Source organism: Anolis sagrei, chromosome 2 (assembly GCF_037176765.1).
Source record: "Anolis sagrei isolate rAnoSag1 chromosome 2, rAnoSag1.mat, whole genome shotgun sequence".
Taxonomy (NCBI): Eukaryota; Metazoa; Chordata; class Lepidosauria; order Squamata; family Dactyloidae; genus Anolis; species Anolis sagrei.
In genome coordinates, this window is record NC_090022.1 from 86,303,407 (window position 1) to 86,325,899 (window position 22,493).

General features: G+C 41.4%; 1 protein-coding gene across 1 annotated transcript; it reads left to right on the forward strand.

Annotated features, from left to right (window-relative positions):
* The first annotated feature begins 1,710 nt into the window (after positions 1-1,710).
* On the forward strand, positions 1,711-22,259 carry LOC132768944 (zinc-binding protein A33-like). The gene is made up of 7 exons (XM_060765421.2): positions 1,711-1,902; positions 4,055-4,329; positions 6,523-6,618; positions 14,563-14,796; positions 18,396-18,415; positions 20,435-20,547; positions 20,648-22,259. Exons 2-7 carry the CDS (start codon positions 4,057-4,059, stop codon positions 21,190-21,192), a joined length of 1,281 nt encoding a protein of 426 aa, XP_060621404.2. The 5' UTR covers positions 1,711-1,902; positions 4,055-4,056; the 3' UTR covers positions 21,193-22,259.
* The last annotated feature ends 234 nt before the right edge of the window (positions 22,260-22,493 follow it).

Consider the following 22,493-nt stretch of genomic DNA (forward strand, 5'->3'; position numbering starts at 1 on the left):
AAATAAAAATGTAATGTTCGTTTGTGGGATTAACATAACTCAAAAACCACTGGACGAATTGACACCAAATTTGAACACAATACACCTATCAGGCCAAAAGTGACCATCACTCATAAAAACACTGAAAAACACAGAGGAAGAGACTTTAAAAGCCAAAAATAAAAATACATTACAACGCATGCGTAAAACCACATATTTACACACATACACACACAAAACACATATACACAGACGCCACAGCAATGCATGGCAGGGGATGGCTAGTATCTGTATATATATTAATATAACTCAAAAACCACTGGACGAATTTACACCAAATTTGGACACGATACACCTATCAGGCCAACAAGTGACCATCATTCATAAAAACACTGAAAAACACAGAAGACTTAGAAAGCCAAAAAGTAAAAAAATACAATACAGTTCATGCACAAAACCACATGTTGTTGTTGTTCATTCGTTCAGTCATCTCCGACTCTTCATGACCTCATGGACCAGCCCACGCCAGAGCTCCCTGTTGGCCGTCACCACCCCCAGCTCCTTCAAGGTCAGTCCAGTCACTTCAAGGATGCCATCCATCCATCTTGCCCTTGGTCGGCCCCTCTTCCTTTTACCTTCTACTTTCCCCAGCATAATTGTCTTCTCTAGGCTTTCCTGTCTCCTCATGATGTGGCCAAAGTACTTCAACTTTGTCTCTAGTATCCTTCCCTCCAATGAGCAATTGGGCTTTATTTCCTGGAGGATGGACTGGTTGGATCTTCTCGCAGTCCAAGGCACTCTCAGAACTTTCCTCCAGCACCACAGCTCAAAAGCATCGATCTTCCTTCGCTCAGCCTTCCCTAAGGTCCAGCTCTCACATCCGTAGGTTACTACAGGGAATACCATGGCTTTGACTAGGCGGATCTTTGTGGCCAGTCTGATGTCTCTACTCTTTACTATTTTATCGAGACTGGACATTGCTCTCCTCCCAAGAAGTAAGCGTCTTCTGATTTCCTGGCTACAGTCTGCATCTGCAGTAATCTTTGCACCTAGAAATACAAAGTCTGTCACGGCCTCCACATTTTCTCCCTCTATTTCCCAGTTGTCAATCATTCTTGTTGCCATAATCTTGGTTTTTTTTAATGTTTAGCTGCAACCCAGCTTTTGCGCTTTCTTCTTTCACCTTGATTAGAAGGCTCCTCAGCTCCTCCTTGCTTTCGGCCATCAGAGTGGTGTCATCTGCATACCTGAGGTTGTTAATGTTTCTTCCAGCAATCTTAACCCCAGCTTTGCATTCATCAAGCCCCGCACATCGCATGATGTGTTCTGCATACAAGTTAAAAAGGTTGGGTGAGAGTATGCACATACACACACACACACATATATATATACCACATATATACACACACATATATACACATAAACAGACTGGGCCACAGCAACACGTGGCAGGGGGTGGCTAGTACTAATAATTGTTGTGTACGGCAGGAAACTCTCTCATTCTTGGCTCTGCTGCAGAGATTTCTCTGCTAAAGAAAGTCATGCCCAGGAAGACTTCAACTTCACCTCAATACAGGCGAATTGCAGTGAGGGAGAGCAGAGAGCCAATGGGCGCTCGCAGGCAGTCCCCTCATCCCGCTCTCGTGACGGCCTCGCGCTCGGGGCCCCAGAGAAGGGGCGGCCCCTCGGCGACCAATCCGAGGCGGCCTAGGCGCTAAGGAGTCTGCCCCGATTGGAGGAAGCGCTTGTCTCTCAGCGGAGGAGTGAGGCTCCCTGCGGTGGAAGTTTGAGGAGGACTTTTGAGAGGGGAGAAAGAGGGTGTGTGGCTGTGAGACGTTGTGGGCTTTGGTTAGGCCCGGCGTGCCCCTGTTCCCTTCTCTGGGGCCTTCGGAGGAGAAGGAGATTGGAGGAAAGACGGCGAAGGTATTAAGCCCTTTCCCCACAACTTCAGAGGGAAGAGGGCCTGAGGAACAACCTGGGCCTCCCTTGCTCTGAGTGTGCCCGGCCTTGCCAGTTTTCTGGCTCAAGTTTCACAGCTGCGTCATGGGAAGAAGTTCGTGAGGTGTCGCTCTGCTTTTTTTACAGGCACTGACTGAAGGCAGCTCGTAATTAAGGTCTCTGGAAGTCTCTCTAGTGCAGGCATGGGCAAACTTCGGCCTTCCCTCCAGGTGTTTTGGACTCCAACTCCCACAATTCCTAACAGCCTCAGGCTTAAGCGGCTGAGGGGAAAAAGGAAAGGGCCTGAGGCTGTTAGGAATTGTGGGAGTTGGAGTCCAAAACACCTGGAGGGAAGGCCGAAGTTTGCCCATGCCTGCTCTAATGAATAGCCAGCCATCCCTATCCCTCCAGTGCCCTTTACCTGCTTTTCTCATTGAGTTATTACTGGAGGACTCTCAGGGCATCTACACTGTAGAATTAATGCAGTTTGGCACCACTCTCACTGCCATGGCTCAATGCTGTGGGATCATAAGACACAAACAACTTAACAATTGTGTTTTTGAAGGCTTTTATGGCCGGATTCACTGGGTTGCTGTGAGTTTTCCAGGCTGTATGTTCCAGAAGCATTCTCTTCTGAAGTTTCGCCTACATCAGTGGCAGACATCCTCAGAGGTTGTGAAGTCTGTTGGAAACTGGGCAAATGAGGTTTATATATCTGTTAGATGTCCAGGGTGGGAGAAAGAACTCTTGTCTGCTTGAGGCAAGTGTGAATGTTGCAATTAGCCACCCTAATTAGCATCAAATGGCTTTGCAGCTTCAAAGCCTGTCTGCTTCCTGTCTGGGAGAATCCATTGTTGGGAGTTCGCTGGCCCTGATTGATTCTTGTCTAGAATTCTCCTGCTTTTTGAGTGTTGCTCTTTATTTACTGTCCTGATTTTTGAGGGTTTTTTTTAATACTGGTAGCCAGACTTTGTTCATTTTCATGGACCCCTCTTTTCTGTTGAAATTTTCCACATGTTTGTGGATTTCAGTGGCTTCTCTGTGTAGTCTGACATGGTGGTTGTTAGAGTGATCCAACATTTCTGTGTTCTCAAATAATGTGCTGTGTCCAGGTTGGTTCATCAGGTGCTCTGCTATGGCTGACTTCTCTAGTTGAGTTAGTCTGCAGCGCCTTTCATGTGCCTTAGTTCGTGTTCAGGCAATGCTGCGTTTGGTGGTCCCTATGTAGACTTAATGTCCTATGTAGACTTAATGTCCACAGCTGTATGGTAGGTGGCGAGGAGGAGCTGAGGAGCCTTCTAATCAAGGTGAAAGAAGAAAGCGTAAAAGCTGGGTTGCAGCTAAACATAAAAAAACCCAAGATTATGGTAACAAGAATGATTGATAACTGGAAAATAGAGGGAGAAAATGTGGAGGCCGTGACAGACTTTGTATTTCTAGGTGCAAAGATTACTGCAGATGCAGACTGTGGCCAGGAAATCAGAAGATGCTTCCTTCTTGGGAGGAGAGCAATGTCCAGTCTCGATAAAATAGTAAAGAGTAGAGACATCACACTGGCAACAAAGATCCGCCTAGTCAAAGCCATGGTATTCCCTGTAGTAACCTACGGCCACATAATGAGAAGACAGGAGAAGACAATTATGCTGGGGGAAAAGGAAGAGGGGCCGACCAAGGGCAAGATGGATGGATGGTATCCTTGAAGTGACTGGATTGATCTTGAAGGAGCTGGGAGTGGTGACGGCCGACAGGGAGCTCTGGTGTGGGCTGGTCCATGAGGTCACGAAGAGTCAGAAACGTCTGAACGAATGAACAAACAAGACTCCTGCAGAGATGAGAGGATCCCTCTTGTCCTTTGCTGTATTTTCTTGGTTTGTAGACGACCAGCTTACTGTGGTGATACGACAAAAGCAGTTTTCAAAAGGAGGAAAGTATACAGTAACTAGCCAGTGTGAGGAAGTTAACAACACCAGGAGGAGGGTATATTACTCAGGGGACAAAGAGATCCCACGGCATTGAACCATGGCACCTAAAGTAGTGTCTAACTGCATTCCTTCTTTGGGGTTACTTTTGTTATGATGCAGGATAGAACAGTGCTTTTGGACAGGGTTACTGTTAAACATGCTTTGTGTCTGTGCAGAAATGGCTCACAGGAGCCAGGAGCAGAGTCTTCGGGAAGAGCTCACCTGTGCCATCTGTTTTGACCTGTTTCGGAAGCCAGTCATGCTGGACTGCATGCACCATTTTTGCCAGGAGTGCATCCAGAGCTACTGGGAGAGTTGCTCGGACGTTGCCACCTGCCCTCAGTGTCGGCGGGAGTTCCCCACCCGCTCCTTCCGCCCCCAGTACCTCGTTTCTGGAGTAGTGGAAAAGGTTCGGAGATGCACCTCAGAGGAGCACAAGAGCAAAGTACAGGTGAGCAGCCTTGCAACTGGTGGTGATTGAATCTCTTTTCTTGGTAGTTGAAGGTATTGCTTTTTCTCTATTGATTTTGAACCTCATTATTTCTCTCCTACTAGACCACTGATGACCAGATTTGAATCAAGGCTGTATTGCAGACTGATAGGCAGCTAGATGTTGCTGGAGAGTGTTCTGTACAACCAAAGGAATTAAAGCACGAGATGGGCATGTTTCAATCAACAAATAGAAACAAATAGAAAATCCTACAGAGACAACATACAATGTTTTCTTTGAATGTTTGAAAGCCATTTAGCTGGAGCTGGAGGTTTCTTTTTATTTTGTCAGTCAAGATCTCATATCATACAATCTCCACTTCAGTTTCTGTAACGAAGACAAATAACCTTTTCAGTCAGACTTTGATAAGTACTTTTTAAAAGTCTCAGTTCCGTGTTGCTAGTTCATTTTTTCAATAATGTCATTGGGCTATGCAGAGCCCAGTGGATATCTCTTCTTTCCCTAAGTCCTAATTTTAACTTTGTCCTAATTTTAACTTCTTTGCACTTTTAATCTCTGGACTAGCTATACTTTCCTCCTTTTTAAAAACTGCTTTTTCTTGTCATCACCATAAGTTGTTTTTGTCTTAACCAGCACACTATTTGTGGATCGTATCAAAGATCAGTCATTCATGTTCTACTGATACTAGACAAAGGAAAACTAAGGCCAGGAACAGGAGGAAACCTGTTACCTTCATGGGAATTACTGCTCCTACCATGGTTGACCAGTGACTAAACTATGTGTCATCCAAAACCATTAGTACAGAGGCAGACAGCTGTGGTGAGCCCAGTGCCAGCTTTTCTGTCCAGTACCCTCCAAAGGCTGTATGGAGTGCCATAAATACCAAAGAAAGACAGTGCCACACTCCAGCGTGGAAGTAGTTGCACTCTACTTCCGGTTTTAAGACAGATCTGCAAAAACAGTTTTGAAGTAGTGGTTTTTGGTTGTGTCAGGAGCAACTTGAGAAACTGCAAGTTGCTTCTGGTGTGAGAGAATTGGCCGTCTGCAAGAATGTTGCCCAGGGGACACCTGGATGATTTGATGTTTTTATCATCCTTGTGGGAGACTTCTCTCATGTCCCCGCATGACGAGCTGGAGTTGTTAGAGGGAGCTCATCCGCCTCTCGCCGGATTTGAAACTGCAGCCTGTCGGTCTTCAGTCCTGCCGGCACAGAGGTTTAGCCCACTGAGCCACCGGGGACTCCAAAGTAGTGGTGGGTGCTATATGTTGTCACACACCTGCAGCCACGACCCCTTTCTAGAAAGGCAGAGCTTCCCTGTGGTGGATCTAAAGCATGCTGAACTTCTTGGTTTAGGGCCAATCTAGGAGTCTCATTTTTTGACCTCTGAAAAGGCTCAAAGAGGTCTGTTGGTGGCCCTTGTTGACTCACATTCTCTTGGTCTTTTCCTACAAGTTGGATGAGGAGTACCTGGCAGGTGCATAAAATGCAGGGAAATAGCAGTCGGTTAAGTTGTATTGGAAAGAAAGTCAAAGTGTAGGTGTTTTGCTGAAAACAAAAAAGGAGAGGGAAATGGCATAGTAGTCGAAACAACAATTTCTCTACTTTTTTCCCAAAGAACTTAGGGAGGCAATTGTGAACTATCCTATTTTACTTTGTTCTTGTTATGTGTTCTCAGGTTGACTCTGATTTATGACAATACTCTCATAGTCTTATCTTGGCAAGACATATTCTGGGGAGGGGGATACTATTACCTTCAATAGGGCAGTGTTTCTCAAAGTTTGACTCGGCACTAGAGATGGGAAGGCCTGGAAAAAAATGGACCCATCCCCCATTTTTCAAGGTTTTTCCAGGCCTTTCAATCTCTACTTAGCACCCAGACTTCCTGTTAGCCAAGCTGGGTGGGGCTTCTGGGAGCTGGACTCCAAAATATGTGGATGACCAAAGATTGGGAATCACTGTTCCAAGAAAAGTGGGCCTTGCCAAAATTCTCCCACTGGGTTTCCATAGTTGAGGGAAGAGTTGAACAATTGTCTCCTAGATTCCTAAGTCAAACACACAAACCACTACCCAACATTGGTATTCTGTTTACAATAACCCTCGAACACTCTGTCCACTAGGTTGTAGGGGTCCTTAAATGGATATTTATGTATTAATACTTCTTTTGTTTCTGTATATTTATTTTCAATGCTTAGAAGCACCTCGAAGAGGCACTTCAGTCTTTCCAGGTGGACCATGAGAAACTGATGAGAATGAAGCATGGGACTGAGGAGAAGATCTCCAGCCTGCTGGTAATGGCACTTCCCTGCCTCCTTAGAGACACACCATTTCTCTTCAATGCCAAGCTTTGGATTGGGAGAACCTGCTTTAGATGAGGCACAGTGTTGACACTCAAGATGGAAGATGCCCCAGAGGCTAATAGATGGATAATATGGCATTGCGTTGGCTACCTATAAGAAAGCATTGGAAGAGGGCAATTAAAAATGAACCAAAAGGGGGGAAATAGTAAATTGCCAATGCTTTAGCCTCCAGAATCTTATCCAGTTAGCAGGGCTGTAGCCAGATTGTCTTGCTTTTTGTGAGTTTCCATTTTAATGGTCTCCTTAAATCACAGGCAAATGATAAAACAGCCAAGTAAATAACCATTGCTTCAAGGTTGGCAGAAAACAAGGTAATCATCTGTCCAGATAATCATTGATCTACTACGTCACCTAAGTAGAGGGAAGATTAATGCCTCTAATTACAGAACGTGCACAAAGGAGGCTGAGCAGCAGGAGAATTACTGGGGAGAGTGTGCTCAGGGTACAGGGACAGAATGGGGGAGCTATTAATGCTATTAAGCCTTGGCAGAACCTTACATCTCTCTCATACAGACACGCACACACACAGGGATTCCAGGCTTACAAGTCAGATTTTTTGTTGGTGAAATACAACACGTCTCACTATGGGAGGCCAGCAAAAGGTCTCCTAAATAAACAAAAAGAAAGTTAGGGAGGACAGGTTGTTTTATCCTAGCCAGAGGAACAGCTGTGTCCCCACTGGATGGTGAGAAATAAACAAGGAAAGTTGATCACCTGTTCTGCAGTATTCTCAGTCAATAATGGTGAGTGAGCCTCTTGTGGAAATTCTGAGAGTAGAAGAGAAGTTTAGTGAGATACTCACACTCAGGAGGAGGCCTCATTAAATATTTATTTATTTGATTTATATGCTATCCTTCTCCCAGTATGGAACACAAGACAAGTCACAAAGCTAAAAGCCAACAATAACATTAAAACGCAAGTCAATATAATTAAAACAATGCAATTTAAAATATATATATGAACATTGTATCCCAACTGTTTACTCATGTTTGAGTTTTAAAACAACAAAAAATATTTTTAGATTTACATCTAAATCTGCCTTCCTAAACCTGGCAGTCTCCAAAATACCTTAGAGCACAGCTCTTATCAGTGCCAGTCAGTATGGCTGCTTGTAGACTGAAGGACATGAGCAACTTCCACACTCTGTTTCAGACCATTGGATCACCTAGCCCAATATTTTACAGCCGGTGATATTCTAGGTTTTCAGGTAGCTTTCTTTCTCACCCAAACACAAACCATAGATTTCATAAGAGAACACAACTTGAAGCATTCTTTTCAAAATGCCTTTGAAAGGTAACTTTCAAAATCCCCAGAAGGTTTTATTTATTACACGAGTCTAGGAACTTTTTTCCTTCATTAAATTACTCCAGAATTGTAATTTTTGTTTTTTCTTACTACCAGAGAAGAACTCCAACTATGTTCCTTGTAGTTCATTATATCTAAAGATCTCATCCTCAGGAATAAGAAAGTATCTAACAACAGCTTCAAATGTAACATCTGTCCCACATGCTTGTATTAAAAGAAAAAGTTGACAGCTTGTATGTCATTTTCCCTTTTGATCTTTCTTATGTGTTCCTTTTACTCCATGTACATATACTGTAAACAAAAACAAAGTGTGCATTTTCTATGTGTGTGTGTATCTAATAGAAGAGTTAGATAGGTGACTTATTTAGGCAAAAGGCAATGTAAGTAAATCAACAAAATAATATTGAACTTGTCTTATGCAAGGCATAAGTGTAGTCCATTCTTTTCTTCAGATTGCTTATAGTCTGATCCTTTAAAAATAACTGGAAATGCCATAGTTAAGATTGGAATCCTTCTCAATGCAATTCAGATAATTTTTCTGCCAGGATATGGTTCATTGCTTTGTTGTGGTCAAACCAATAATGTAGATGCAAGTCCTTTAAGGAGAGCTGGTAGACTTTTGTACCCAACCTTGTCAGGTTTGAGGAGAAAGTCTCAGTACTTACCTTGCCAATTCCACAGTTGTAACAATGAGCAGATTGTTTGAAATCTGAAAGGCTGAACAGATGCACTGAGGTAACAGGTATCGTTTGCTATGAGTCAGTGATTTTGCTGACTGGTTAAGTCTGAACCACACCAACTAACTGTCCAAGATCAGCTTGGATTATCTGGCCAGTTCTGTCATCATAGCACTTTGAGGATCACTGGCACAAAGGATTTTTAAAGTTGCTTTTTCATGTTGTTTCATTTAGCTTTAAGAGTCAGAAAGATGTATAGTATTGGCAAAAGCTAATGCAAATCACACACCCCCTCCCAATAATCTTTTTATCATTTAGAGAAGAGAAAGATGTCAGTAAGGGATGTATTATGCACTTGACAATATAATCACGTAATGGAGCATAATAAGCTAGTTAAGTAAGCCCTACAAAGGAGCCAGATGGTTCAGGGATGGCTAAAAACAGCTGATATACAGCCTCAACAGGTGCAACTTTTGGAGAGCTGCCAGCACATGATTAAAAGAGCATCCTGGGGTCCTGCTTCTCATTGTTTCTTGTTTCATGCTAGGAAAATTGTCATATTGAAAAATGTCATGCCTCTGAAGATAACAGCATTTTAGAAAGCAGATATGCATGCTCTTTGGGGTTTTGGTTTTAATGCTCTTTTCTGAGTTGGTGCCATTTCAACAACACTCAAGCAGATTCAGTGCAACAGAATTGTGATTTTTTTTTTTTTAAAAAAAATCATAACCTGTCATCAGATACCCGGAATGTTGCAAGAGAATATATTAATTCAGAGACTTCATACAGATCTTCACCCTCATTTTCCTCTTGCAACTTCATTTTATTCTGCTGGTAGAACTGTGGAAGATAGGCATCAAGGCACTTTTAACCCCAGTTGAGAACACTGGGGGAGGGACATCACATTTCTGTGAAAGAAAAAGGACTCGAGCTGTGTGCAGATGGCTTTTGATGATTGATCACTGGAATTTGCTATCATGGAATGTGGTTCTTGCTACTATGGTAGAATATAGGGGCATTCACACTTGTCATAGAGAACTGGCAGAGAAGCATTTTCTGTATTGCTTATGTTGTAGCAACACTTCCACTACTAGTGCCTGTTTTTATTCTGACCTAACTCTAAGCAGGGGCCACTTCAAAACTCAGGATTCTTGAGACAGGAAAGTAATGCTACCCAATCTACCATACACCACCAGCTTAGATTCAGCTGCTACTCTTACCTTCTTCTCTTTAGAAAGATTAACAAGTAGCATTTAGGCAGAGAACTAGGGAAAGTTAGTAGTTCTACACATAAGGTAGTTCAACAAGTTTATTAGGAAGTACCACTAGAGGGGAATAGAGACATGTGAAATTACATCTTAAAGGGAAGCATTAGTGAAGATTAGCCAGCACTGAATTTGTCAGAGAATATAAGATTTGCAAACTTACCTGAGATGAGGTATTTTCTCTTTTTAAATTAGTGAAATGTTTATTATAGATAACAGCATTCTTCACATGTCATTGCTTTCAGGCACCAGAGATTCTTTCATGCTACACAAAGTACTATGATTTGAGTTTAACTGGCCATGATCATAATGCAGTTGTTGCTCTGTTCTAGGGAATCCTCAAGTTTGTAGTTAGAGTGGCTTTTAGGATTCCTTGCCAGAGAGATCTCCTGGTGCCTCCGACTAAACTACAAACACCAGGATTTCCTAGCCATGACAGATGAAGTGGAATCGAATACCATGACTGTATAGTGCATAAGAACCTGATGTTCAAATAATGCAAGTTCCCTTTTTAAAAAAAATGACACTAGAAATATTTTCCTTTCAAAAGTAAATTAAATTAAATTAATTAAAGTAAATTTTCCCAAGACACCAGAAGACTCATTCAGGTTCCCCCTTTCCAAAACAAGAAATAAGTAGGTACTTACTGTTTTGTAAAAGGAAATCTCTGTAAATGCCTTAATCTTGAGTGTCCCCGTCCGCGTCCCCCCCAAGCCTCCATTTGTCTGGCCACACAAAAGTTAATTTTTGTCAACCCATCCATTGGGAGGGGGTAGAAAGATAAAGTTGTCCATGGTTGACCACCTGTACTAATTATCGAAGGCTTTCATGGCCGGAATCACTGGGTTGTTGTAGGATTTTTCGGACTATATGGCCATGGTCTAGAGGCATTCTCTCCTGACGTTTCGCCTGCATCTATGGCAAGCATCCTCAGAGGTAGTGAGGTCCTCACTACCTCTGAGGATGCTTGCCATAGATGCAGGCGAAACATCAGAAGAGAATGCCTCTAGACCATGGCCATATAGCCTGAAAAACCTACACCAACCCACCTGTACTAATGTTATTTTGTTTTATGTTTTTAGGACAGCGGACTGTTGTTTTGTCCAGTTGTATATGCTATGCTGTTTGCACTGTCCCTTGCCCAGCCCTTTTTAGCTTGGTCACATGCATGGTCACATGCATCCTGGCCATTGGTTTGTTGTTTAACTATACTTGCTGGAGCTTCGATGTAATTGGTTTTATACTTTTATTTTTAGTGTGTTTTATCTGGGTTTGTATTTTTTATGCTTTTATTTTTAAGATGTTTGTTCTGTGGATCGTTTTTACTTTTATGTATTGTTTTCACTTTTATGTGTTGTGGACACACTGTCCATACGTAAGCTGCCCTGAGTCCCTTCGGGGAGATGGTGGTGGGGTATAAGAATATATTTATTATGAATATATATTACAATTTTAAAAATTGACCCTGCATTTCTGTCACCAAATAAACCACCAATGCAATGATTAAAGCACAACATTGCTTCAATGCTCTTTCAGTGTTATTGATAATGCATTATTTTAAGAGGCTTTGCAACAATTTTATACAATTGTTTTTGAAAAGTAACTTTCCAAGCTGTGTTCCTGGGAGGCTAAGAATATAGCCTTTCAGTGGTCCTAATGACAGAAGTCAGAAAGTTTATTTCCATTCTTATCTACAGTCCCGGAATACGTGTAGCAAAGGAAGGAGATTTCTCACTTCAAAGTGGATCAAGCACTATTGTGGGAATATTGATGAGATGTATGCTAATGTAACTTGTGAGGAACATAATTTCCCATAATTTAAGCAATAGTATAGTTGGTTTGCAACATCAAAAGGACTTCGTTCATTGAATAAGCCTCAGTCGTTACTATTGACTGTGGTGAGTAGCAAATAATGTACACTTCAGTCAAAATAATTTGAATTCACAATTAACTATAATCACTCATAATAGTAGCTGGTGCTGATTAATAGTAGCTGGTGCTGACTACTACACATTCAGCGTGTAGTAGAGACCTTTTTTTAAAAAAGTGAAGAACTACATAATGAGAGAAAGGCTGATATCAAGGCCGCCTCTTGCCATTGTACATCAGTATTCTGAATCTTTGTATTTAATTCTGGTAACCTTGTTCGAAAAGGAATAGAATGAGAATGGTGAAAAGAGGGCAGAAAAAGATAATGTGGAAGATTACTTCTTTGTTGGGGTGTCTTTATGTCTGTAGTGAGTCCCAAGAAAAGCCAAATTGCCATGTTTATAGGTTGGATGTAAAAGAGAGGCAGTGGAATAAGAACTGTAATGAAGATGTAGAAAATAATCCGAAGCTATCAGTACAAAAGAAGGCTTCCATTTATTCATTTCAACAATAAGGTGAAAGCAGCAAATGAGATGGAAAAGGCAGCCCTTTAAAATCTGGTGCGCATAAGATGAGAACATTCCATTTTTATACCTATTTATTTTGGGAACTGTTCTTCTGAATTAACTGCTCCACAACCTCAACTGTCTTACTCACTCTGAGGATGTTTTCAGAGTTAGCATAAGATTCTGCAGGGCATCTGATCTCCACAAGTCACCCATCTCCAGAGCTCACTATGAGATATTCTCCTAACCATCTCCACAGCAGGAGAGAGACACTCTCAGCAGTTCTACTCACCAGGCATTAGTCTCCCTTGGTTCCTATTGAGAGAGTTTTACTGCATCCTAATCTCTGTCAAGCTATGATTAAAGAAGCATTTGGGATAAGAAAATACATGTCCGTTATCTCTCCTGATGCTTCTGTGTTTTTCCAAGCATCTGCGGACACAAGGCAAAACCCTAGCCCTCCATACTTACTCAAAGGCTGGAATGAGAGCCGAAATTTTTGGAAAGAGAGACAGTACAAAAATGGCCAGCTGCATTTTTTTCTTTGTGGAAGACTAGCTGGCCCCAGTAGGTTCTGAGAGAAGAAGCGAGCAATGTTTATTAATTATAGAGCATTATTGAGAGATAGACACTATTTGTTTGCTAGAAGACTCAAGAAAGCTAAAGGAAGACAGTATTTTGCAGATAGAGAATATCAAAATGAGTGAGGAGTGTTTATTAATTAAAATTCCATTTTATCTGAAACAAGTGTTTATTAAGACCTAGTCAAGGATTAAATTATAAACAGTGCTACAGCTATTGTCTACAGTATAGCAGCAGAAGGGTCATGAAAGTATAATGTGTAACAAGAACAATGCAGTCAGGTCCAGGCTATCTGGCAGATCATATCTCCCAGTATGAACCATCCCGAGCCCTGAGATCTTCAGGAGAGGACCTTCTTTCAGTTCCATCACCATTGCAAACTCAGTTGGGGTTTTTCCCCATGTCAGGAGCGACTTGCGAAATTGCAAATCACTTCTGGTGTGAGAGAATTGGTCATCTGAGTTGATGGAAACGAGAGAGTTGGCCTTCCTTTTCGGTGTCTGCCCCTCACCTCACTCTGGAACTCCCTTCTTCCCAAGGAAGCCAAAATGACTCCCTTCCTGATGTCCAGCAGGCTGAACCTTTTTACTCAGAAAGGCTTTTAAGAAGAAAGGTTTTAAGTTTGAGCTAGAGCAGGCATGGGCAAACTTCGACTTTCCAGGTGTTTTGGACTTCAACTCCCACAATTCCTAACAGCCTACTAGACAGCCGAAGTTTGCCTATGCCTGAGCCAGAGGGTGCTGTGCTTTATGTAGTCTAGTGGGTTTTTAAAATGTTTTTATTGGTGTTAACTATGTTTTTTTTAAAGTTCCGTGTTTAATTCTTTTTAAATATTTTTATGCTTTGGGTTTTAATTTACATATTGTATATTTTTAGTGTTTGTGCTTTGGGTCTCCTTTGGGAGAGAAGAAGTGGAATATAAATACATATAACAATATGCCAGTGGTTCTCAACCTGTAGGTCCCCAGATGTTTTAGCCTTCAACTCCCAGAAATCCTAACAACTGGTAAACTGGCTGGGATTTCTGGGAGTTGTAGGCCAAAAGATCTGGGGACCCACAGGTTGAGAAGCGGTGCAATATAACAATAATTTAAAAAGCAGTAAGACATAACTGGCTTATTTAAAATGCACAAGAAAGCAAAAAGTTTCACAATGCTGAAAACCTTCATGCCTGTAAGATGGACTTTCCAGAAACAGGAAACCATGAGAAAGAGGCCACATGAGGAAAGTTTCTAATTAAAGTTGCAGAAGTTCTGAAAGGCTTTAGTAGGGCTTCACTAGCCCACTCTGTAGGACTGGCTTTACCATTGTGTTTTTCGTGAGAAAAGTCAACGTAAATTAGGTGTGAAAGTAGGTCAGACCAAACTGACAAATGTTGTGTTGTAATCAGTTCCCAGAAATGTCTACTTTGGGAATGAAGGATAGAAATTCTATAATAAATAACTAGTGTGGAGTCAACCCAGGTCTGTGGCAGGACACATTCCTAAGGAGGAAGCTGAATGTGGATGGGAATGCTTTATGTAAGAAGGATCATAAGCTGCACTTCTCTTGACTAAAACTCTATTTCCATAAAAGTCTGGCTTTTGAATCTGTTTTGAAAGTTTTGACAATTCTTTGAATGCACTTTAATGTATTGTCTTCACACCCTTTTCTGCTCTTACATCTGATCAGAAGGCTTCTGGTGAACTGAAGTCAAAGATCCGTGCAGCGTTTGAGCGTCTTCATCGTATCCTAGAAGAAGAGGAAAGAACGGTGCTGTTGGAACTTGCCCGGAAAGAGAGAGAGTGGTTGATGAGACTGGAAAGAGACTCTGCACAACTAGCAGGAAGGATGGTTGATTTAAAGAAAAACATGGAGCATATACAGCACCAGCTTGACACACTGGGAAGCTCATTGCTTCTTGAGGTGAGCATAAAATGTGATGCAGGGTGAAGCCTGGGTGTTGGATGCAAGAGCTAGACTAGGATTTTACAGCTTGCTTTGCTGGTCATAGGCTCTGCTTTCCTGTATGTAATTGTTGTCATGCTATAGCTTCTGATGAGATTATGTCCCAATGTGTCATCTTACATTTGCTTTTATGTGTATTTTATATTTATTTATTTATTATTTATTTATTAACTTTATTTGTACCCCACTACCATCTCCCCAGGGAGCCCCCGGTGGCGCAGTGGGTTAAAGCACTGAGCTGCTGAGCTTGTTGATCGAAAGGTTGCAGGTTCGATTCCGGGGAGCGGCATGAGCTTCCGCTGTCAACCCTAGCTTCTGCCAACCTAGCAGTTCGAAAAAATGCAAATGTGAGTAGATCAATAGGTACCGCTCCGGCGGGAAGGTAACGGCGCTCCATGCAGTCATGCTGGCCAGATGACCTTGGAGGTGTCTACGGACAACGCTGGCTCTTCGGCTTAGAAATGGAGATGAGCACCACACCCCAGAGTCAGACATGACTGGACTTAATGTCAGGGGACTACCTTTACCTTTACCTTTTTACCATCTCCCCAAGGGACTCGGTGCGGCTTACATGAGGTCGAACCCAAACACAACAATACAAGCAATAAAACAACAATACAAGCAATAAAACAACAATAAAGCAATTAAAAAACTTAGACAATAAGATAAACAATATTATCAATAAAACAACACACAATTAAAAACAGAGGGGAGAGAGGTAAGAAAAAGTACTATTTTGGACTGCATCTTTCAATAGCCATAGTAGCTAGGGATACTAGGAGCCCCCGATGGCACCGTGGGTTAAACCATTCTGCCAGCAGGAATGAAGACCAACAGGTTGGAAGTTCGAATCCAGGGAGAGCGCAGATGAGCTCCCTCTGTCAGCTCCAGCTCCCCATGCGGGGACATGAGAGAAGCCTCCCACAAGGATGGTAAAACATCAAAATATCCGGGCGTCCCCTGAACAACGTTTTTGCAGACAACCAATTCTCTCACACAAGAAGCAACTTGCAGTTTCAAGTCATTCCTGACACGAAAAAAAAGCTAGAGATACTGAAGCTTGTAGGCCTGTTTTTATATGGCATTGAATTGTTGCCTTTCTGTAAGGCCGCCTTGAGTCTCCTTCGGGGTTGGAAGGATGGGGTATAAATGAGATAAATAAATAAATACAAACACTAAATTAAAACAACCATAACAATACTAAAATAATTCCCAGGTCGTCCCTCTCACATCCTTTCCTCACCCCTGAATTCCTTCCTTTAAAAAAAAAGAGATATAAATAAATAAAGATATTTTTTAAAATACATAAAAAATATTAGAAACACAATAGATTATCTTCCCCTCAATCCAAGAAATCTATCATCATGTTAAATGTACTTCTACTAGTTGCTTCAGCTGCTAAATATAAACAAATATACATATGTAAGATTAATACCTACCTATGAGTAATATTAATGCAAACAATCTGAACATTGTGAGTTAAATTCAGTTATTGTAATTTCATAGAATCATAGAGTTGAAAGAGACCTCGTGGGCCATCCAGTCCAACCCCCTGCCAAGAAGCAGGAAAATCGCATTCAAAGCACCCCCGACAGATGACCTTCTGGCCTCTGTTTAAAAGCCCCCAAAGAAGGAGCCTCCACAACACTCCGGGGCAGAGAATTCCACTGCTGAACGGCTCTCACAGTTAGGAAGTTCTTCCTAATGTTTCATCTTGTATATTCCGAGTATTGGTGTATTTCCAAGTAATAGTAACTGATTTCATTATTACACTGGCTGGTAAACTCAGAAACTATGAAATAGAAACATATCTACCAACAGTAAAACAGTGATTGAAGATTTTTATTGATTAATAAAAATCAATATAAAACAAGCATCAGAGAATAGACACTGCAATATATGAAAACAACAGCAAAAAAAATGAGTACGAATATCTAAAAGTTCTCTGGAAGGGAGCATTCCACCAAATGTGGCAAGCCACTCTTGAGGAAGCATACCACTAAACATATGTTGGGAAAGTGAGCACTGCTTTTAATTTTTAAAAAGTGTAGAAATGAAGTTCTAGACAAGTCAGCGGCATTTAGATACAGCATGTTGGGTTTGAGAGGAATAATTTCTCTTCCAATCATATCACCACACACACACAGACACCTGGAAAACAACCACGAAACAGCCTTTCCAGCAAAAGGGACAATTTGCAACTACCGTTTTCCTCTATTTCTCCCTCCTGGCACTGCACCTTTGCGCGCCCCCTCCCAAGCATGGTAAGAGCTAGCTCCTTCCATTTAAATTTAAGTTGTTTAATGTGGTATTTTTATATGGTTGCTATGGTTACTCTAGGATATTTGTTCAGTGAATTATTGGAAAGAAATCTTTACCAAGGAGAGCACAAGAGGGCATCTCTTCTTGCAGGATGTAGCACATACTCTGGAATCCAAATTCCTTCAGAGCTAAAAGACCAGGATAACACTTGGAGCATTATGCTAGTTTCAGAACCATGGCACAAGTAGTTTTGTGTTCTGTGATGCTGCTCAAGGGAAATCCACATATGACTAGGCAGGGAGATAACTGACTTGCAGCATAACATCAGAGTGTAAAGCTGTGGCATTCTTTGCATGCTTGGTGCATTTCTGTAATTTATTTCCTCTGCTGAACTAGAGCACCATTTGAAGCAGACTCCAGTCCAGCCATGGGTTAAGGCCAGGTTGGCATACCTCCAACAAGTTGGCTCTATTACCTGCCTTCATTGTTCTTTTATGCAGTTTCATTTCTCTAAATACAGTGCTGACTCTATTGATAGAATTCAAAAGACATTTCATAATATGCCTTTTCATGATCCAAGATTTCAGACAATAGTGATCAGATTATTGCGTAACAAGCCATAATATAATATAATATCAGCCATAATTAAAATGCTACTATAGATTTGCCAGTTTACACAGGAGTTTGATAGGGCCAAAAAAGCAGAATACTGTTTAACTAAAGTACAAGTTAGAAGGTTTTTTGATGCATTTCCTTTAGTCAGAGAAGAGGGTACATCCATGTTAAAGGAATGGTCTGGAAGACTCATCTTAGACTGTATGCTATTGTTATTGTTTATTGTGTATTTTTTGTTTATGAGATTTATTTTAACTGTTTTGTATTATTTGTTATTGCCTTAGTTTTTTGATGTACTGCGGGCTTGGCCTCATGTAAGCCTCACCGAGTCCCTTGGGAAGATGGTAGCGGGGTACAAATAAAGTATTATTATTATTATTATTATTATTATTATTATTACTCTTACCATTCTCCTGCCACTTCCCTCATTAGCCAGGCTGCGAAGAACATCATCTGGAGCACCACAACTTTACCTAGCCTGGATTTGAACAAGCCTGTGTTCTTATAGCAGCATCATTGCAAAATCATTGCAAAATTAGCTTCCTGTTGAAATTGTGTCCATAATTTTATTTTTAATTAGACACATGTTAGTGTATAAGCAAGAAAAAGAGTACGTTTGTTTGAGCAGCTGTATAAGGATTAAGTGAAGTGTTTGTTAATTTCTCTGCTTCTTGTTGCAGGTGGAAAATGTGACAGTTAAGTACGTGTATAGAAAGAGAAAAGGCTGTTTCTCTCTTATCTTACCTGTTTTGCTGCAGTGGAATGGGCGTTTGTGTGTGTTTTTTTTAAAAAAATGAGAGGCAGAGTGAGTATCAACTCTGTAGCTTTGAACACTGAAACAATCAATTTGGAGAGAAGCTGGTAAGCAGACTGATTGTAGGGAATATGGGGAGATCTGTGGACACCAGGCATCGTGGCATAGACGTGCAACGCTTATGGCTGGTTGAAATCTAAGGCCGCAGACACTGACATTATGAAGTACAAAGTGTGGGTTGCCCCATATCTCAGGAAAACGTTCATAGTCGGAGTTGGGAATTGTGATGCAATTGAACTTAACTCAGACCCCCAGATTTTCAAGCCATCAATGTGAGTACCACTCACCAGCTGTATATTGTCACTTTTCTGTTCTCGGTCAGAGAATTTGAGAATCAGTTGGAAGCCACCATACGTGGCTAATGGGTTGCAGTAGTTTGGTGGCTTGTCTTACTTTATTTTTGCAGCTGTGAAAGCACCAAATTATTTTGTCTGACTACAAGGCAGTTCACTACATAGTGAACTGCATAGTCTATGCTCTTGAACCTCGCATCTCAGATCAATTACAGAGGAGAGTCAATATTCTTATCTATTCAGTAGAGTTGTGAATATCTGGAGGATGGGGGAGGAAAAATAGGAGCAAATCTTTTTTTCCTTCTGAAGCATTTTAGTGTTTCAGAAAAATAGAAAGCAATTGGATTATGGAATATGTTCCTTTAAATTGATGAATGCAATATTGAAGACAAAGTATATTCTATCCCACTCTCCCTGCCACCCACTCAAGATCCTATTGGGGGAGTTACACATGCATGACCTGGAGTTAAACATTTGCAGTTGTGAGGTTTGCAGTTTCTCAAGTTGCTCCTGACAGGAAAAAAAAAGTTGTGAGGTATTCATAATTAACTACATTGTCCCTAGTTGAGGGGACTTATCTCCACATACCTGGCAGCAGCCATTGTAACTGGTAGGGATCCATTCCTCTCAGGAAGCAGGTGATGTACATTCCCACTCCCTCCCTGGAGCACTCTCTGCCATGAGAGGAAATTGCAACAGGAACCGTGCTTCTATTTGCCAAAACATAGATAGTTCATGGAAGTGGTGAGAATATTAGTCAGTAGCTTCCCAAGCAACAGAGGAATAGACCCCTGTTGTTTACAGTGCTTCCCTGTAGATTGAGATTAGAGGAGTCTGACCAGAATTCACTGCACAACTCTGTAAATATGGTGGTTATGCATTCAAAACTATTGAATAGGATTGCACCCTTTTTTTCTAAAACTTCCTAGGATTTTATGGAAGAATATGTACAATATCTTCCACCATTGCAATTCCTGGTCTTAATTATCTTTCTTCAAATCTGGTTTTATGTCAATAGAATTCTTCGTGTCTGCTTGGCATCAGGAGAACTAAAGAAGACAAATTATTTTGTTTGTTTTCTTCAGTTTTCATTTGGTTGGGAGGGAGGTGGTTTCATAAATGGGCAAAACTAAAGCTCCTCCTTATTGTGCAGGTGTTTCTTTATAATGGCCAGAACTTGCAGCTCCATTTGTAACCAAAAAGAAAAAAAAGTCAGTTAAATTTACTGTTATTTTCTGATTGAAGTGAACTTTAATTTTATCAAATATGATAACTTTATTCCATATGAAGTTTTTGAAAGGCTGGAAGGGAAGGACATGATTTAACTACAGCTGATGTGTGTCAGGAAGTGGGGTTTGTGATTTTGACTGTCCAGTCATACATCAAGTACCTTAATTAAACTTAATTGCCATAACTTCACTTGCTTCCTTTGTAAAAAAAAAAAAGTAATGTATTGGACAGAACTGTAAGGCATTTTGTGTGCAATTAGAATAGCAATGCAGAATGCAAAAGCTGGCTGAAAAGCTTTTTCTGTTCTTCACGTTGGATTGCACAACTGTGGCATGTTCTTGCTTGACCCTTCACTTGGTCACCAGGCTTTTCTGTGCTCCAGGCCAACAGATGTGAAAGCATTGACTACTTTTCGCATTGAGCAGTACAAGGACCTGTATGATGGGCCCCTGCAATATACATTTTGGAGAAGGATGCTCAAGTCAATCAGCCCAGGTGAGTTCTCATTGCAAGACCAGAAGGGAGGACCAGAACTCATGCACTCCAGGCACACTTTGTAACATATACTCCTTTTTAATATGCTCTCTTTTAACAGCTCCAGCCTCTCTGGTCTTTGACCCAGAAACAGCCCACCCAAACCTCGTCCTCTCCAAAGATTTGACTGCAGTAACAGAGAAAGAGACATTCCAAGCTGTACCGAGAAGCTCCAAGCGCTTCCTGCAGAGTGTGAACGTCCTGGGCAAAGCATCCTTTAAGAATGGGAGGCATTACTGGGAGGTCTGGGTAGGCAGCAAGACCAAGTGGGACCTGGGAGTGGCAGCAGACTCTGTGGACCGAGCAGCTAGAGTCCGGCTGTGCCCTGAGAATGGCTACTGGGCTATACGACTACGGGATAATGCTGAGTATTGGGCTGCAACCACTCCCTGGGTGCGCCTGAGGCTTCGCCGTCCACTGAAAAAAGTGGGTGTCCTGCTGGATTGCAGCGCAAACAAAGTGACCTTCTACAATGCTGAGGACATGTCCTTTCTCTTTGCCTTCCATCAGGCCCGGGCACGCAAATTCTACCCTTTCTTCAGCACTTGTTTCAGTGATGGCAAGAAGAATGAGGAGCCCATGAGAATCTGCCATCTGAATCTGTAACATGATACCAGCAGGCTGCATTTAACTGCATTCAGCAAAACAATTGGGCCAGATTCTTCTTGAGTTCTCTACATTTACAGCTAGTTGACCTACTACCGAAATGAGAAAAGCTTTCTTCAGTGTCTTCTTTCTGTTCTTTTTGTGAGCTGTATGTACAGTACTTGACAAGTAGTATAAGCTCTGGAATCCTATGAACCACACGATTACTAACAAATTGGAGTGTATTTACTATCAGCCTTCCACATTTGTGGGGGTTAGGGGCTTATCTTCCCCATGACTGTTAAACTACAAATACCATTACACACACACATCCCTCTCTTGAATGGGGAGCCCAGAGAATGTTCCCAAGATGCCCGCATCCTCAGGAGATGGTACAGATGTGAGGAGAGCAATTTCTCCCCGTTGCTGATCTCTCAATGCTGGGCGTGACTTGGGAATGTTCCCTATACTTCCCCTTGGATGCTTAGTGGCCCTCCCGCCTCCAAGTTCCATAGGGCCTGGCCAATTCACAAATAGTCAAAAATGCAAATGTAAAACCAGCAGATGTGAAGGGCCAACTGTACTATCTTGGTGCAAAAAAGAATTTCTATGTACACCCCAGATGTACAATATACATCTATATATGTATCTTCAGTATATATGTGTATCTTCAGTAAGCTTAGATCAAGGAAGATGAAACAACCAGTCATAGTGAATATAAGGCCAAAAAATGGCAAAACATTAAAAAAAAACATGATACATAACCTCACTTTGGCGTAACTGTTTTCTTTCCCCACCCCCAATGCAACCTGTTCAATATATTGTTATACTCAAGAACCTCCTTGTTTTAAAATATTGGTGATTTCTTCTATCTGCTTAAGAGGAGAATCAGCTGGACACATGGACAGAAAACATAGAAGCAAACTAAAATGGAAAAAGACATGGGAGAGAACCTCGTCTTCTTCTGCCAACCATGACAGTATATTATGGCTATGGAGAACATTTGCATTGTCCAAAAAAATCCTTTTAAAAGTGTGTTTTGAAAGGCTGTACTTTGAAATAAATTTATTTAATTTGTTCTTCCTGAACTAATACACAGATGTAAATTCATTTAAACGGAGCAATTTGCTGAAATTGTCAGGACAAATGTCTGCTCAAAAACCATTATACCTTCGCTTAAAAGACATACAGAAATACGTATGTTGCAATAAAATGTGAATAATGAGCATTTTCAGTTAAATTTTCATATCTTTTGAAAAATACATGAATGCATATTTTGACTACTTGAGACAAAGGAAAGAATAGCAGATTGATGTGGAATT

Coding starts and splice junctions, on each gene's coding strand:
- LOC132768944 (XM_060765421.2), top strand. CDS start 4,057: ATGGCTCACAGGAGCCAGGAGCAGAGTCTTCGGGAAGAGCTCACCTGT. Junction 4,330..6,522: donor AGCACAAGAGCAAAGTACAG/GTGAGCAGCCTT, acceptor TTCAATGCTTAG/AAGCACCTCGAAGAGGCACT. Junction 6,619..14,562: donor AGAAGATCTCCAGCCTGCTG/GTAATGGCACTT, acceptor ACATCTGATCAG/AAGGCTTCTGGTGAACTGAA.